The following is an 18,247-nucleotide window of genomic DNA, read 5'->3' on the forward strand; positions in this document are numbered from 1 at the left end:
TGGGAGGAAGTGATAAGGATTAGCTTCCTATTGTTACCCTTCCTGCCTGGGCAAGCAGAGGATATAACCTCACAGAGTGCCTAACCCTTTGCTCACCTAGCAAAGATGGGATTTTATATTTTGACTGGAGCATCATTTCCCCACAGCACACACACAGTCTCCACCCCCATCATTAAGCCCAGACACAGAGGTCCAGCTCTGAGGGCTTTCTCACGGTTCCCTCACTGCAAGAAGTGTGGGTACAGGGAACCAGGCAGAGGGCCTTCTTGGTATTGGCGCCCGCCCTGTGGAATGCCCTTCCACCAGATGTCAAGGAAATAAACAACCACCTGACTTTTAGAGGATATCTGAAGGCAGCCCTGTTTAGGGAAGTTTTTAATGTCTGATGTTTTATCATTTTTTTTATTATTGTCATTAATTCTGTTGGGAGCTGCCCAGAGTGGCTGGGGAAACCCATCCAGATGGGTGGGGTATAAATAATAAATTATTATTATTATTATTATTATTATTATTATTATTATTATTATTATTATTACACACCATACATTTCCTTCTTCCCCTGTGTAATCCTGGGAACAAACTACAGCTCCTAGTATCATTTGGTGGGTGTGTATGTTTTGAATATATGGTGTGTACACAACCTTAGTCTCTGTTCTCATTTAGTAGCACACATGGGCCAGGTAGACACATCACGCTAAACCAAACAATTGCTTAGTGGGACTATGCAAGCGTGCAAATTCCCAGAGGGGCCTTTGCAGGCACTTTGCTCCTCTTGGTCTGATTCGGCAGGCTGCATATGTTGTTATCTCCAGGTAGGGCTAAAAAAAAGACTCATGCCTAAAACTGTGGAAAGGCATGGACAGTCAGGGGAGATGAGGGATGGCTAATCCTTTGCCCTCCAGAGGTTCCTGAACTACACCTCCCATCACCCCTGACCATTGGCTGTGCTGGGTAGTTATGATGGGAGTTGGAGTCCCACCAAATCCGGAGAACCGCAGGTTCCCCATCCCTAGTGTATATGAGTTATTGAGGTCGATGGAACATCGGAGCTTTCTGTGCTCTTGGATTACTTCCCAGCCTGGTGTACCTTTGCAGGGAGTTTTATATATGCCGCAGAGGTGGACGTCGACATGTGCTTGCACTGAGATTAGCAAAACATTGACCTGGAAATGGAAGGGAAAACTAAGACGCTGCCTTGTGCATGGATGATCTCTTTCTTTCTTTCTCTTTAAGGTTATAGAGGAATTGCAGACTACGCCAATGAATAATGACGAAAAAGAGCTGCTGCAGTTGCTTTCCACTCCTCATCTCAGGGTAAAAAACGGTTCTGTAGCTTGAGAAAGGGGTGGTGTTGCAGGGGGAGCAACTGTGCTTTTGGCCATTTCCTTGTCAATTCTAGTCATTTGCCGCTGCTTAATTTACATGTAAAAGGCTAACATTATAAGGAGACCATTTCCTGTTGGTGTTTGCTGAGATATTGCTGTGGGCGGCTGCTCAGAGTGAATGTGTAAGGTCACATCCGTACCCTACATTGAAAGCATCCTTGTGCCCCCCCCCCAATATTGGGAACTGTAGTCTGTTAAGGCTGCTGAGAGTCATTGGGACACAAAGCTACAGTGCACAGGACTTGTAACTCGATGGGAAGCCACAATTGTCAAAGAGAGTGTTTTGAACGTAGGGTGTGGGTGTGAACTCAGCAGTAGAAAGATGACCAAAGAAAGCCTCTCTGAGATCATTTTCATACCATCCATTTGCAGCACTATGATACCACTTCAAACAGTCACAGCTTCCCTCAAAGGATTTTGGGAACTGTAGTTCATTAAGGGTACTGAGAGTTGTTAGGTGACTCCTTTTCCCCTCTCAGCCCTGTTTAGGGAAGTTTTTAATGTTTGATATTTTACCGTGTTTTTAATATTCTGTTGGGAGCTGCCCAAAGTGAGTGGGGAAAGCCAGCCAGATGGGCACGGTATTAATAACAATAACAATAATAACAACAACAACAATAATTTATATAAATAATAATAATAATCTCAGAACCACACTTCCCAGAGCTCCCTGTGAAGGATGACTGTCAAACCATTATTGAGAATTGTACTTCTGTGAGACTAGTGGTTTGTTTGTTTTTTCGCAACATTTCACGGTGCGTGAGTTCGCACATCATTCTGATTTATCAGTTGTTCTGCCGTGCTTCCCCAGTTTTACCACTTGGTTGTTATCCAGAGGAGCGATCTTGCACTCACACACACCCTGACTCCCTGGAGCAGTTTTGCTATGAAATGTTGCAGGATTTTAGCAGCGATGGACAGATTGAAAAGAAAGCCGTCTCCCTGCTCGGAGGCTGTTGTAGGTGCAAACAATATGGACCCGCACATAACCTCCCCATACCATCATGAACACAAATCATCACAAATGCACAACAAAAAGGATATCGGGAGTCCTCAGACTAGTACCCAAAAGCATTTGGGAAGATGGTCATTTTGCTGCCTGTTTCTCGCTTCCACTGCTGCATATACAGTCGATTTACGCATAGTTTTAATACCATTTTGCTTGTTCCTGTTTGTTTCTCTTTTCGGTTTGCTTTTAATGCTTGATTGTTTATTGCCAGTGCTACAATGTATGCAACGGCACGTTTTACTGTTTGTTTGGTCTGTTACCTACCCTGGGTGTTTTCTGTGATAGAAATGTGTTGAAAAATTTATCCTTAATTTTGTGCAGCGGAGAGAGAGGAGAGAGTGGCTGCAGCTGCTCGGAGAACATGGAAGGGTGCTCTGTACATGTTCAGATGATGTGCCCTGTGCATAATTACCAAGTGGCGTTTGTGGCACCAAGAAACTGCCACGCCTCGGTTTAGTCCCGTGCTGCTGAGCCGTACTTTCTTATCCCACCCCGATGTTTAACCAAACCTGCCCACCCACTGCAACCTGCTGCTCCTTGCCCCACAGCACCGAATGCATAATATCAATGGCCGCTTCCTGCTTGTCAGTGCGAGATCTTTATTCTCCCCTTGCAGGAGGAAGGTCTTTTGCTCTCCTTGCCCTTTAGGTATTAAAAACAGCTCTATAACGAGCAGGGTTTTTAGAGCAGGGTTTTAATCACGTTCGCCAGGGTGCCATAAGGTATGAAGAAAAATCGTTTTCAAATGATTTCCAGTTGCAGCCGTCTGTAATGGATTTAGCAATGAGAGAGGCAGTGCAGAGAAATAAGATTGCTTTTATGCACTGGTTTTCCCCTCCACGTCACCCCCCTCCCCCCATAAAATCACCTGTAAAAGAAATAGAAATCTGGATAGATTATACCCAGGAAAATCAACAAGGTCTTCCCCAGTTGGTGAGGAGTGGGAGGGATGGTGTGTGGGTGTGTCTAAAGTGTGGGCATCCTTTGGGCCTTCTGATGATGTTGGACTACAACTCCCATCGGCCCTAGCACACAGGCCAGTGGTCAAGGATGATGGGAGTTGTAGCTCTGCCATATCCAGAGGGCCAAAGGATCTCTGCATCTGCAATATTCTACTGCATCAATTCTCCTTGTATCTTGCATTTGGATAGTGAGAGCTGGGGCTTATGTCGCTAAGATGGCGCCAACGCCATACAAGAGGGTGGTCATGTAGCAGCCTTGGGGGGAACCTTGACTTCTGGGAACTACAGTGGTACCTCAGGTTACAGACGCTTCAGGTTACAGACTTTGCTAACCCAGAAATAGTACCTCGGGTTAAGAACTTTGCTTCAGGGTGAGAACAGAAATCGTGCAGCGGCAGCGTGGCAGCAGTGGGAGGCCCCATTAGCTAAAGTGGTGCTTCAGGTTAAGAACAGTTTCAGGTTAAGAACGGACCTCCAGAACAAATTAAGTTCTTAACCCGAGGTACCACTGTACAGGTTGCTGTGGCTGCTAGGATTTATGAGGAGCGGGTGGCGGTTTGAATCCCTGCAACGGAATGAGCTCCCATTGTTCTGCCCTAGCTCCTGCCAACCTAGCTGTTCGAAAGCATGCCAGTGCAAGTAGATAAATAGGTACTGCTATGACAGGAAGGAAAACAGCATTAGGTAAATGGCATTTCCATGCGCTCTGGTTTCCGTCACGGTGTCCCGTTGCGCCAGAAGCTGTTTAGTCCTGCTGGCCACATGACCCGGAAAGCTGTCTGTGGACAAACGCTGGCTTCCTTAGCCTGAAAGCAAGATGAGTGACGCAACTCCATAGTCACCTTTAACTGGACTTAACCGTCCAGGGGTCCTTTACCTTTACCTTTTACCTTTATTAGGACACCTCTATTCCCCTCACACAGCTACAATTCCAAGAGTTCCCTCAGAAGGGCTGCTGGTCAAACCACCTTGAAAAACGGTAGCTCTGGGAGAGGAATGGGGTCTCCTAACAACCCTCAGCACCTGTGACATGCTATACTTCCCAGAATTCTTTGTGGGGAAGCCATGACTGCTTTAAAGCGGTGAGAGACTACTTGAAATTTATAGTGCAGATGGGGTTTCAGTTTTCAAATTCAGTTTCTTAGGCCGTGGACGCACCATATATTTAATGAATATTGCTTGCCCTTGCAAAAAACCTGGGAACTGTAGTTTAAGGGTGCTGGGAACTGTAACTCTATGAGGGGTAAACTCCAGTTCTTTGGGGATGTGTGCTTTACGTGTACTTTAAATGTATGGTGTGTAAGCAGCCTTATTGCCTTCTAACACCACCATTCAGGGTTCCTAATAACTCTGTGTATTGCTGCCGCCTAGTTGGTTGTTCCCTCCTTCCCCATCATTGGTATTCATTTAGTTGTTCGGAAGCCAACTTATCCCGTGGAAAAATACTTCATCCATAAGTCTCTGCTGCAGCTTTATGGCTGGCTGCCAGTTCAGATCCATTGTATGAAATATTTAATGATACCAGGCAAGCGCAGAAATTATGTTCTCTTTAGATTTATCGCCGATCTAATAAAACATGCGGGAAAAGCTGGGGGAAGATAATTTAAAGGGGAAATGAAGAGAGAAAGCCAAGGAAGCAGGGTGTTCTTTTTCACACTCGCTCGCACGCATGGATCTTATGCGCCAGGAAGATTATCTCTCCAAAGGTGCTGTGCAAATGCAATTGCTCATATACCATCAACAGTATACTGTTGCGGATGCTTACAGGGGTGGGGGCGCGGCAGTGAGACTGAACTAAAGATGGCCTGGGGTTCAGCAATCCCAATTTGGAAACAGGTGTCCTTGTGTGGGTGTGCTGCACTAACAGACCCTCCAAGTGTCCCTATTTTCAAGGGATAATCCCGGATTTACAGAAGCCGTCCCGGTTTCTGAGTTAAAGGTAAAGGGACCCCTGACCATTAGGTCCAGTCGTAGCCGACTCTGGGGTTGCGGCGCTCATCTCACTTTATTGGCTGTGGGAGCCGGGGTACAGCTTCCGGGTCATGTGGCCAGCATGACTAAGCCGCTTCTGGCAAACCAGAGCAGTGTACAGAAACACTATTTACCTTCCCGCTGGAGTGGTACCTATTTATCTACTTGCACTTTGACGTGCTTTCGAACTGCTAGGTTGGCAGGAGCAGGGACCGAGCAACGGGAGCTCACCCCGTTGCGGGGATTCGAACCGCCAACCTTCTGATTGGCAAGTCTTAGGCTCTGTGGTTTAGATCACAGCGCCACCCGCGTCCCTTCCCTATTTTCATTGGAGAAATGTTGGAGGGTATGGAGTTGTGCGACCCCCTGAGCCAAGGAGATAAAATAACAATACAATGGTACCTTGGAAGCCAAATAGAATCCGTTCTGGAAGTCCGTTCGACTTCCAAAACGTTCGACTTCCAAGGTGCGGCTTCCGATTGGCTGCAGGAGCTTCCAGAACGTTCGACTGCTAAGGCAAATGCAACCAAGGTACGACTGAACAGCCTTTAGAAGACATCTGAAGGCAGCCCTGTATAGGGAAGTTTTAAATGTTTCGAATTTTATTATGTTTTTATATATGTTGGAAGCCACCCAGAGTGGCTCGGGCAACCAAGTCTGATAGACATTGTACACATAATAAAATTACAGTGGTACCTCAGGTTACAGACGCTTTAGGTTACAGACCAGTAGTCCCATCATCCCTGACCACTGGTCCTGTTGGCTAGGGATGATGGGAGTTGTAGTCCCAAAACACCTGGAGGGCCGAGTTTGCCTATGTCTGATTTACTGTACAGTGGTGCCCCGCAAGACGAATGCCTTGCAAGACGGAAAACTCGCTAGACGAAAGAGTTTTCCGTTTTGGAGGTGCTTCGCAAAACGAATTTCCTATGGGCTTGCTTCGCAAGACGACAATGTCTTGCGAGTTCCTGCTGGTTTCCCCCCCTTTTTCTAAGCCGCTTATCAGCTGATCCGATCAGCAGATAAGCCGCTAAAAGCTGCTAATAGCGCTAATCCGCTAATCCGTCAATGGGCTTGCTTCGCAAGACGAAAAAACCGCTAGACGAAGAGAATCACAGAACGGATTCTTTTCGTCTTGCGAGGCACCACTGTATTTATTTCCTCCGATTTGAACTATTAAATGGTGGTTTTCTTGAGTAAAAATGAGAGTAACCCTAAACATTTTTTTAAAGGAAAAAAAGCACTGAGGACAGGCATGAACTTGCAAAGCTGAATACTGAGTAGATGGGGCAGGGGAGGAAAGCAGACTCCTGTCTCTGAACTATGGCTTGGTGTGGATTCTTAGCTTTTTTTTAAAGCACAATCTATGGTTTTGCATTATGTCTGAACTGGGTCTGTGGGTAGCTTTCTGCTACTCCTGTTATTGATAAGGGCTCAGGACTGAGAGTGGCTTGCTCTTCAAACGTTACATTTCTTAGGTGTGTATATATTGCAGGTTTCCTCATTGGGAAGCTGATACTGGCTGCATTTGATTTCTGGGCCCAGTTCAAAGTGCTAATATTAAACTTCAAAGCCCGAGTAGCGTATAGCAGGATACCCCAGGGTGCAGATTCTCCTTTAGCTCAGGTACCCCAGACTTCAAAGGCTGGTGAGAACAAGGAACAGGGACTTTCCAGTTGTGTCTCCCCCTCTAAGACCTACACTACTGAGGATGCCCCACTAGGGCGGCGCTCTTGCTCATAGTTATTAGAAAGCTGGCAACAATATTTGTTTCCCTTTGATTATATCTGACCAGCGAGGGAGCTTTTTCAAAGTCATGTACTAATGGTGTCAAATTCCACATAGGTATTTTTGTATCTGTTACAAAAAGATACGCAGATTGATGTTTGCAGAAGATGATCTGCTGTAAAAGCTGTTTGTCGACATGTATTCTGAACTTGAACAGTAAAACAAAGGTATTAGACTAACATCTTGAACTTAAATGTGCGAAAACAGAATCGAAAACGGGTGATCGACAGTGTTAGTCATACTCTATAGTAGATCCATTAAAATCAATGGACTTAAGTAACTGTCTATTGATTTAAGTGGGTCTACTCTGAGAAGGTCTTCATTTGCTGTCACTGTTACGCTCCTTGAATGAATGTATTGAAACAGTTTACTTAGAACTAATTGTTAATATCCTTACAGCAGAAAAAAATGTTCTGCAGCTGCATTTTGGAGGTTATCTTCTGTAGCTCCAATTTCCAATTAGTTTTAAACTTCTGAAGATTTTTAAATGATAGTTTGTCAAAAATTGGACTCCCATTCTGGAATGATAAGTTACACAATAAGGCCCGACCTCATGTATTCTCTCCCCCCCCCCCAATGTCTTTTAAAGATTGCTCTCTTTTTTTTCTTTCTTGCATAGAAACGATTTATCTTTTAGGCTTCGCAAATAAAGAAGATTAAAAAGGAATCCAGGCTGGGATGATTGGCTGACAAGCTCCTTTGAATTGTTTTGACTTTGGTGTTGCTGCTTGGGTGCTTGAGATAGTTTGGGAATGTGCTGCTGGTATTTTTGTGGCTGAGTGATGTGGCTGACCTGTTCTAAATTGTGTCACTGGTCCTGTTAGCTAAGGATGATGGGAGTTGTAGTCCCAAAACATCTGGAGGGCAGAGTTTGCCTATGCCTGCTGTTAGGGTACCAAGGGGTTGCTCGAGAGCAAGTAGGCAAATGCCTCCCTGCTCGGCTGTGAAGCCGTGCTTTTGATGCCAAAATAAACTTTCTCTGTGCAGAGCGCCACTCTCCCGTGGCTGGCTCATTCACCGGCAGAATCTATGAGTGGGTGGTCCTTAAACCTTCCCCAGCAGAGTAGTTTCTTGATGCCCAATCTGCGCCTCCCCTCTCGGCGCGGAAGCCTACTGCGCAAGGAAGGCGTGGGTAACGGGAGACCTCTCTCCTCCCCGCTTTGCCCAGGCAAAGTGTCCTGGCACCGCCTCGCTCCTCTCCACTGGAGGCGTGGTTACTCTCCTCCGCTGAGGAGGTGCTGCTTTGGGGGCTCTGTGTAATCCATCCGGCTTTCCCCCTCTCGCCCCGAGCCGATGGCAGTTCCCTGACACTTGCCTTAGTTGATTTACGTGTCCTGCTTGGAAATCTGCAAGAATCCGTTTCCGTCTCCTTACACCCTGCTGCCTCTTTCCTCTCTCTTCCCATTCCCTTGCAACCCCAAGGCCATGCTTGCTGTCCACGACACGGTTGCCCAGAAGAATTTTGACCCTGTCCTCCCTCCTTTGCCGGACAACATTGATGAAGATTTCGACGAGGAGTCTGTGAAAATAGTTCGCCTGGTGAAGAATAAAGAGCCTTTGGTGCGTATGTATTATCACGGCCTGTGCCACAGGCAGCGAAAGGGCTTGCAAGAACAGGAGAAAAAGCTTGCTGAATTGAACAGGCCAGCGTCTAGCTTCCCACAGTGGCCAATCAGATATTTCCAGGAAGCCCCACTAGCAGGGTATGGGGGCATGGATATTGCTTCTGGAGAGCGAGGTTCCATTTCACTCTAAGATGAGTTGAGCCTCTGCACAATCTCATTTTAAAGCCTTTGCAATTGGCTGGCATTGCCACATTGAGTGCATTTAGCTAGGACAGGAAAATCCTTATAATTCTCTTGGGAGCTATAGGGATAGAGCTACCTAAATTGTACAGTCGTACCTTGGAAGTCGAACGGAATCCGTTCCGGAAGTCCGTTCGACTTCCAAAACCTTCGGAAACCAAAGCGCTGCTTCTGATTGGCTGCAGTAAGCTCCTGCAGCCAATCGGAAGCCCCGTCGGACGTTCAGCTTCCAAAAATAGTTCGCAAACCAGAACAGTCACTTCCAGGTTTGCGGTGTTTGGGAGCCAAAACGTTTGAGAACTACGGTAAGCTGTTCGAAAACCAAGGTATGACTGTATAAAAATTTATTCATGTATGCAACTACAGCGCAAGAATGTTACTTGCCCAAAAATGGATAGAAGCAGAAGTCCCAGCAAAGAAAGAATGGATACAAAAACTTACGGAATATGCAGAAATGGCAAAACTTATTGGAAGAATGAGAAATCAAGATAAACTTTTTATAAAAGCATGGAAATGGTTTATTGATTTTTTTCAGATAACTTGTAAACAGATAAAAACACTGGCAGGATTATTGTAATAACCTGCAGCTACGTAAGAGTATATGTTTAAAGAAGATAAATAAATGAGTAAGTTAATTTAATTTGGATATGCAGAAGATATTAAAAATAAATGTAAGGAACCACAGAAAGAGGGGAAGGAAGTCAAGTTTTAACATGTCAAAATGATTGTAAAATCAGTGAAATGTATATATTTGGAAAGTATAATTTTTTTAAAAAAGGACAGGTAAATGGAAATTTCAGAGGCCAGTAGTGTAGTGGTCCAGAGTCAAAGGCCCGTTCTGATTTTTGCAGCAGGGTATCTACAGTCTCTGCAGGGCCGCCTGCGTCCAGCATCCTAGAACCATCTAACCAGAATAAAATAGGGAGCTTTTTTTGCCACTATATCCTTCAAAGCCAAGCATTAAGGAACACTGAGAGTATCCTGTAGTGCTGCTCTCGTGGGCCAGCCAAGAGCTGTGTGTCAATGGTTGACAGCTGAGATAGCTCAGATGGTCGAGCATGAGACTCTGAATCTCAAGGTTGTGGGTTCGAGCCCCACATTGGGCAAAATATTCCTGCATTGCGGGGGTTGGGCTAGATGACCCTGTGGTCCCTTCCAGTTCTGCTAATTCTGTGATTTTATTAGTCTGTCGCTTTGCATTCTAGGGTGCGACGATCAGGCGGGATGAGCACACCGGAGCTGTGATCGTGGCGCGGATCATGAGGGGAGGGGCTGCTGATCGTAGCGGTAGGTCTCTTCAGCAGCTAGATTTCCGTTTCCCTGTGTTGAAGTTAGAGAGTGCAAACTGTGCTCTGATTGGCTCAGGGTTCCACCCCACCCACACCCATTCAGCCAATCTGGAAGCTTCGAACAGCCTTTCTCAACCTTGGGGCACCAGATGTTCTTGAACTACAACTCCCATCATCCCTCACCACTGGCCATTCTGGCTAGGATTGATGAGAGTTGTAGTCCAACAGTATCTAGAGACCCAAGGTTAAGAAAAAGCAAGCTTGGAAAGTTACCTTCTCCCCCCACAGCCCCCAAATATGCTCTTCACTGGAGCTTGCTAACAGTGTGAATTGAATTTGAATGAAACTTTATTTGCGTCAGCCATCGGTGATAGCAACAAAAGAACATTGTGATATACACAGAACAAAATAAAAAGCCGATTATATAAACCACAGTTTAGGGTCCTGAATCAGCAGTCAAAGAGTGGACCTTATTCTGATTGCCCCAGCTAAAAACCTTGCAACCTTTGCTGTCATCTGCACTTTTGGCTAACGGTGTGATGGGCTGCAGTGGATTATGGGAGATGTTATTCTCCAAAGGGCAGCCCCATTGCTTTGCACGGTCTTCTCCTCGCCTGGTGGAAATTGTTGGCTTGCATATTTGTTCGGAAAGGTCACGATATGATGCCATAATGCTCACATCTGCATTTGAGGAGGCTTTTTTGCTTCGTTTCATTGGGACAGTGGTTTACTTACATTTCCCTCCCTGCAACCATCTGGGCTGGAAGACTGTATCAACCCTATACAGCAAGCCCTCCAGATTTGTAGCGCCTTCGAAAGCTTGTTGGACTCCATCTCCCATCAGCCCCAGCCAGCGTGGCCAATGGGAGTGATGGAGGCTGAAGCCCAACATCGCGTCACAACCTGAAGGGCCTGGCAGGTATTAAATCAGAGGTTCTCCATTATGTCTGAGCTGGGGAAGGTTAACAAAGCAGAAAAAAGAAGCCAGGAGATGGGGCAGGGCAGAGAGGAGTACTCTGCCCCACTGCTCATTCCTGGCTTCATAAACCATGGTTTATTGTCCAATCTGGTCTAGGGTTTGGCCTGAAGTCACCGATTGAGTTTCATAGCTGAGCAGGAAACACATAAAGTTGTGCTTTTAATTGAATTTAATGGAACACGGAAGGTTTTGTTTTGTTTTTCTGTTCCGCTCATTCTGTGCACAGGCTTTGGAAATAAGCAGGCTTTGTCCTCTGTGTGAGCTGTTGGATATTATTGCAAGGAATGAATGGGATTTTTTCTGTCCTGGAAAGGAAGCTCTTTTTAATATTTCTCCTCCTCTGCCTTTTAGGTCTTGTTCATGTTGGAGACGAGCTGCGGGAAGTCAACGGGGTTGCTGTGCTTCACAAACGACCGGAAGAAATTAGTCAGATTTTGGTTTGTTTTCCATGCTTAATTTTCTATTTTATCAGGGTTCCAGTGTTTACATCTCAATTTTATGCATGTAAGTCCCACATAGTTCAATGCAGCTTACTCCTGGGTAAGTGTGTGCGTACACATACAGGACAGCAGCCTAAGGGAGGAAGGCTGCAATCACACCCTACATTTACCTGGGAGTAAGCCCTGTTCAATTCAGTAGGGTGCTCTTCTGTGTAGATACGGTTTGGCCTGTACTGTAGGTCCTCAGTGGGACATGATTCTGAATAGACACAAATTGGACTGTGCAATTAATCACTGAATTGGTTTAACTGACCTTGAAAGGTAGTTCTACCTCGGGTTACAGACACTTCGGGTTGCGCGTTTTCGGGTTGCACACCACGCCGAACCTGGAAGTACCGGAACAGGTTACTTCCAGGTTTCGGTGCTCACGCATGCACAGAAGCACTAAATCACACTTTGCGCATGCGCAGAAGCACCAAATCACAACCCGCACATGCGCAGACGCAACTGTACTGATATTTGGGGCTGTGGAATTTTTACAAAGATAACAATAGTTGCTAATCAAACAGAATGATTTAATTTTAGGGCTCTCTCTCTCTCTCTATATATATATGCACACACACACACACACACACACACACACACACACGTGTATGTATATATACAGTGGTACCTCGGGTTACAGACGCTTCAGGTTACAGACTCCGCTAACCCAGAAATAGTACCTCGGGTTAAGAACTTTGCTTCAGGATGAGAACAGAAATTGCACGGCAGCAGTGGGAGGCCCCATTAGCTAAAGTGGTGCTTCAGGTTAAGAACAGTTTCATGTTAAGAACGGACCTCTAGAATGAATTAAGTACTTAACCCGAGGTACTGCTCACTGTGTGTGTGTGTGTGTGTGTGTGTGTGTATATCTATCTATCTATATATAGATATATATATAGATATAGATATGTATATGCATATATGTACATATGTATATGTATTTACATGATGAATCAATTATGATTTAATTATTAAAAATACTTGATCATCTAATTATTAGCAATACAAGAACTTGCTAAAACTGAAAGGGGCAAGACCCATATTAAAAGAGTTGTTTTCTCCCCCTGCCATCTCTCTCTCTCATAGGCCGGGTTGGGGAACCTCTGGGCCAAATGGCTTTCAAGACTTTTGGGGGAAAGCCACACCCCCTTGCCCTACATCTGACATTGTACGTGGCATCAGGTGTTGGGCAGGCACGGCTTCAAAGTGGCGATGGCAAACTTAAAGAGGGCTCCCAGTGTTTGATTCGCTGGAGCTCGGCACACTCCACTCTCCTCTCCAGAAGAGGAGTGTGTTAATCGGGAACGTGACTCTCCTGTCATTCTGGCGGTGCACAGAGCCACTTAATTTGCCAGCGTTGGCACAGCATTAATTATGCCGTCACAAGGCACGCTTCTTCTGTGCCAAGGAGGAGATGACGTTCCTGGCGACTCCTACGCAGGGGAACTGAAAAAGCAACCCGAATGCGATCCTTGATGCTTCTGCTGTAATTACCACCGAAATCACAAATGCCTCTTTCTGAAACCAAGCAAGAACTACAAAAGTTGGCCTTGGGAGATGGTGGAGTAGCCAAGGACACCTGAATCATCAGTGTTGTCTTTTTCTCCCTCTTCTTTAAATAAGAGAACTGGGGGGGGGGGAGCAGGAAGTACTCTTTACAAAGGGGAGGAAAAGTGAGATGTTCTGGAGAACATCGTAAGGGTGTTTGATTTCTTTTGTAAGTCGTCCGCTCCCTTCAAATTGGGGCCAGGGAAGTGTTGTGCAATTTGTGAAAAATAAGGGATGACATTCAGATGGGTCATGATTTGCAGGCAGAAGTGTTTGAGGTTCAGCATCTCTGGCTATGATGACTTGAAACCTCCCATAACAGGGCTGGAAAGGAGTGCTATGTGCGAGAGATCTTCTGCTTCTATTCAGAGCAGACCAGGGAAGAGAAACCTTGGGATCCCCCCATGTCAGCACTGTAGCACTGTAGAGTTGGAAGGGACCCTGAGTATCATCTAGTCCAGCCCCCCCCCCAATGCAGGAATACACAGCTGACAGATACAGGGAATGAACCTGCAGCCTTGGTATTATCAGTGCCACATTCTAACCAGCTGAACTATCCAGGATGTGATCAAAGTTATTCCACGACAGGCTTGGAAAAGCCCACCTCAAAGCTTTTATAGCAGGCATAGGCAAACTCGGCCCTCCAGATGTTTTGGGACTACAACTCCCATCATCCCCAGCTAACAGGACCAGTGGTCAGGGATGATGGAAATTGTAGTCCCAAAAACCTCTGGAGGGCCGAGTTTGCCTATGCCTGTTTTAAAGATAAAGGTACCCCTGACCATTAGGTCCAGTCGCAGACGACTCTAGGGTTGCGGCGCTCATCTCACTTTACTGGCTTCCGGGTCATGTGGCCAGCATGACTAAGCCGCTTCTGGCGAAACCAGAGCAGCGCATGGAAATGCTGTTTACCTTCCCGCCGGAGCGGTACCTATTTATCTACTTGCACTTTGACATGCTTTCGAACTGCTAGGTTGGCAAGAGCAGGGACCGAGCAACGGGAGCTCACCCCGTCCTGGGGATTCGAACCGCCGACCTTCTGATTGGCAAGTCCTAGGCTCTGTGGTTTAGACCACAGCACCACCCGCGTCCCTCATGCCTGTTTTAGAGCCACCCAATAAATTCTTCTCCACCTCAGTTTAGAATTTTTTCTGTCTCAGACATGGTTGGAAAATAAACAGAATTCTTTACGCATCCCTCCCTGTTCCTCCAGGAATTCTTTGATTCATTTCTAGATCAACTTGAGGTAGATGGGGGTGGGGATTGCCCATCTCTAGTTTGGAATGAGAGGCTCCCTGTGAGTTTAAGGAGGGCCCCCACCCAGCCCCACCCATTCGCTGTATCACACAGAGCCACTGTCCTTCGTTCCTCTTAATCGTTCCTTCACCCAGGCGATCACCTCACCAGGAACTTAGCCTGGTTTATACAGTGGTAACTCAGGTTAAGAACTTAATTTGTTCTGGAGGTCCGTTCTTAACCTGAAACTGTTCTTAACCTGAAGCACCACTTTAGGTAATGGGGCCTCCTGCTGTCACCACGCCGCCACTGCATGATTTCTGTTCTCATCCTGAGGTAAAGTTCTTAACCCAAGGTACTACTTCTGGGTTAGCGGAGTTTGTAACCTGAAGCGTCTGTAACCTGAAGCGTCTGTAACCTGAGGTACCACTGTATTGTAACGCTTGCTGGATACAGGGGTTAGAAGGGTCTTGATGTACAACCTGTTCCTAACATCACTTTCTGATGGGAGCGAAGGACCTAAACCATTTGCTATGGTGCATGTAAAAATCATGTTCTACCTCTCCTTTTATTACAATCTATTTATCTACTTCTTCTTGGCTCAGAGATGCCACCCCAGTGTTGAAGAGCGTATTAAAACAACAAAACTATCCAGTAGATTATGAAAACATCAGGAAAAAAAACTTTCTGGCAGTAAGAGCTGTTTGACAGTGGAACTGTCTCCCTTGGGAGGTTGTGAACTCTATTTCCTTGAAGGTTTTTAAGCAGAGGTTGCACATGTTAGGATATTTCCGTTCCACCTTAAAAGGGAACAGGCTTTGTGAGTCACAGAGTCTGCGCATTTCCTGTTCACAGGATGTTTATGTTTTCTGTTGCTTTCGTTTCTCTCTGTGTCTGGAGACACTGATGCAGGCAGTCATGTTTTCCTTTGTTCTGACCAACGCTGAATAAAACTTGTAAATAATGCTCTCCTGCGTGCAACTTCTGCTGTGAATTATCTGCTGATAGAGTGTGCATGAGCTCTGGAATGTGGCAAGCTATTTCTGGAAATTCATGTCGCTAATTGCTGATACTGCGTGCCTACGGGAGATCGATGGATCGTCTGGCAGACGGCTTGGGGCCATGATGGACTTTATCTCCCAGGCAGTATCTCAACAGGACAGCCATCTGTCATGGATGCTTTAGCTGAAATCCCAGCATGGCAGGGAATTGGACTAGATGACCCTTGGGGTGCCTTCCAACTCTGCAATTCTACGATTCTATGATATTGTAGAACAATCACCAAGCAAGATATATTATAAGTCAATCGGCAGTGGTGAAATCGCAGCAGGTAGAGCAGAAAAATCTTCCTTCTCCTGAAGAAAGGGCTTGCCATCTCCAGGGTTTTGTAAAAATACAGTGGTACCTTGGTTGAACATTTCGGTTTTCGAACGCTGAAATCCCGGAAGTAAAAGCTTCTGTTTTTGAACGTGCCTCAGAAGTTGGACGGCTTCTGAGGCTCAATGGTCAATTTTCTCAAATGAATTTGCCGACCATTCATTGCGCCTCGGTTGTCGAATGTTTCGGAAGTCGAACAGTCTTCCGGAACAGATTGTTTGACAACCGAGGTACCGCTGTATTATAATTACATTGGTACCTCTGGTTGCGAATGGGATCCGTTCTGGAGGCCTGATCGCAACATGAAAAGAGCGCAACCTGCAGCGGCGCATCTGCACATGTGCGGGTTGCAATTTGGCGCTTCTGCGCATGCACGAGCGGCGAAACCTGGAAGTAACCCTTTCCGGTACTTCCCGGTCACCCCGGGACGTAACCTGAAAGAACGTAACATGAAGCAAATGTAACATGAGGTATGACTGTATCATTGTTTTTAAAGAAAACTATGCTGCCAAATTAATTTCAATTTGTTAACTTTAATCATTCAGTTGATTTCTCCCTGCCCCCCAAAATTGATTAGTCTAAGCGATTGATGGCCCATCAAAGCTGCAATCCTATGCTCAATAGAATTTACTTCTGCATTGACAATGATGCGGTTAGTTCCCCACCTCACATTCTGCGATGTGGCTTGGCCTAAAAATGTGTGCTGTTAATAATCTAGGCGATGCTTTGCAGTGTGACATAAAGAGGTTGTCTGAACACTTGCTACTCAAAGGAGCTGGGAAATGAGCTAAGTGCCACAACGGGAAGCGGAACATCCTTTCATCTTTTACCACCTAGCATGGAAACAAGACAGCAAAGTGGAATGATACCTTTGAATGGGTCAATTAATGTTCTCAGAGTCTTGCGAGGAAAGGGAGCCAAACTGTTCAGAACTCTCTTTCAGTCCAAGAGGGGAAAGTGCCTTTTTCTCTTCCTTCCTTAGGTTCCGCAACAAAGGGAACCTGTAACTTTCAGGAACCTCATTCAAGCACTTAAGAATCGTTTAAGCTCTGCTGAAGAGCTTCAGGTTACAAAGAGGCCTTCCTGCGGCTTTCTCTCTTTTCAAGGCCTCGCGGCAGTTGTCTGCTTTTAGCAGGCTCTGGGAATATGGTGCATGCAAGATGCGATTTTAATACCAAAACCCCACACATAAAAACAAAAAAATACCTGTCCGTCTCCTCCACCCCAACCCCGGGACAAAAAGAACCCAGGAAAAATACCTGTTGCCATTCAGAATGTAACAGCAGAACCTGAAAACTCCCAACACCGTTTGACAAGGGGATGTGAGATCTGTTCTAAAAACTCCATGTTCTCTGTCGAGGTGAGCTGGTTTTTGTAACCTGTGGAAATGGTGCAATTGAACATACATTGGATTGTTCAGTGCATTGGTTTCCCCCGCTGCGTTTGCTAGTTGCGAAGGGTCATAAGTACATAAGAAAAGCCCTTCTGGATCAAGCCAAAGCCCCATGCAGAGTCCCCTCTTGTGATTCCTGGCAACTGACCATATGCCTCTGACGGTGGAAGGAGAACATTGTTATTGTGGGTAGTAGATAGGGCCGGTCCACCCGTTAGGCAAGTTGAGGCGATTGCCTCAGGTGGCAGGATCAACAGGGGCAGCAAATCCCAGTGTCTTTCTTTCTTGTTCCTGATGTAGATTTTCCCTGGCAGAGAGACGGGCACCATTTTGAGGGTTGCTTCAGCTTCCTAAACGTCTTGGTCCGACTCTGGTAGTAGCCACTGATAGCTCTATCCTCCATAATGAGCTGACCACGATCATACAAAAAAATTTATCTGGTCTCTGTCCCCCTCTTCTCGGTCTTCATTGCAATTTAGGCTTCTTGAAAATAGCTTGAAGTGCCAAACAAAAACCAGAAAGAAAGAAAGAAAGAAAGAAAGAAAGAAAGAAAGAAAGAAAGAAAGAATTGAGATTGTCAAGGTGCTGTTTCCTGCAGCTGGTACTAAATTCTGAGCGTGTGCAGAATTAAGAAGCTGTTAATATCATTGGTCTATCTAGCTCAGTACTGTTCCCACTTAACTGGCAGTACAGTGGTACCTCAGGTTACAGACGCTTCAGGTTACAGACTCCGCTAACCCAGAAATAGTAACTAGGGTTAAGAACTTTACTTCAGGATGAGAACAGAAATTGTGCTTCGGCGGCAGCGGGAGGCCCCATTAGCTAAAGTGGTACCTCAGGTTAAGAGCAGTTTCAGGTTAAGAACAGACCTCCAGAATGAATTAAGTTCTTAACCCAAGGTACCACTGTACCTCTTCCAAGGTTTCAGGTGGGAGTCTTTTATAGCCTTACCTAGAGATGTTGAGGACTGAACCATGGAACCTTTTGCAAGCAAAAGCATATCCTGCGCCCAGTATACCT

General features: G+C 45.9%; 1 protein-coding gene across 9 annotated transcripts in view; it reads left to right on the forward strand.

The window, feature by feature from the left end:
• The window catches only part of MPP3 (MAGUK p55 scaffold protein 3), an 87,165-nt gene that overhangs the window by 19,654 nt on the left and 49,264 nt on the right, over positions 1–18,247 (forward strand). For all 9 annotated transcript variants that reach the window (XR_014001270.1, XR_014001271.1, XR_014001272.1 and 6 more), the window contains exons 5-8: positions 1,234–1,314; positions 8,538–8,675; positions 10,126–10,207; positions 11,540–11,625. Coding sequence is in view for 5 of the 9 variants with exons in the window: in XM_081166442.1 (XP_081022568.1) it covers positions 1,234–1,314; positions 8,538–8,675; positions 10,126–10,207; positions 11,540–11,625 (387 nt within the window). In the remaining 4 variants the exon portion in view is untranslated. The remainder of the gene's footprint in view (positions 1–1,233; positions 1,315–8,537; positions 8,676–10,125; positions 10,208–11,539; positions 11,626–18,247) is intronic.

This window comes from Podarcis bocagei (assembly GCF_964188305.1).
Source record: "Podarcis bocagei genome assembly, chromosome: 13".
Classification (NCBI taxonomy): Eukaryota; Metazoa; Chordata; class Lepidosauria; order Squamata; family Lacertidae; genus Podarcis; species Podarcis bocagei.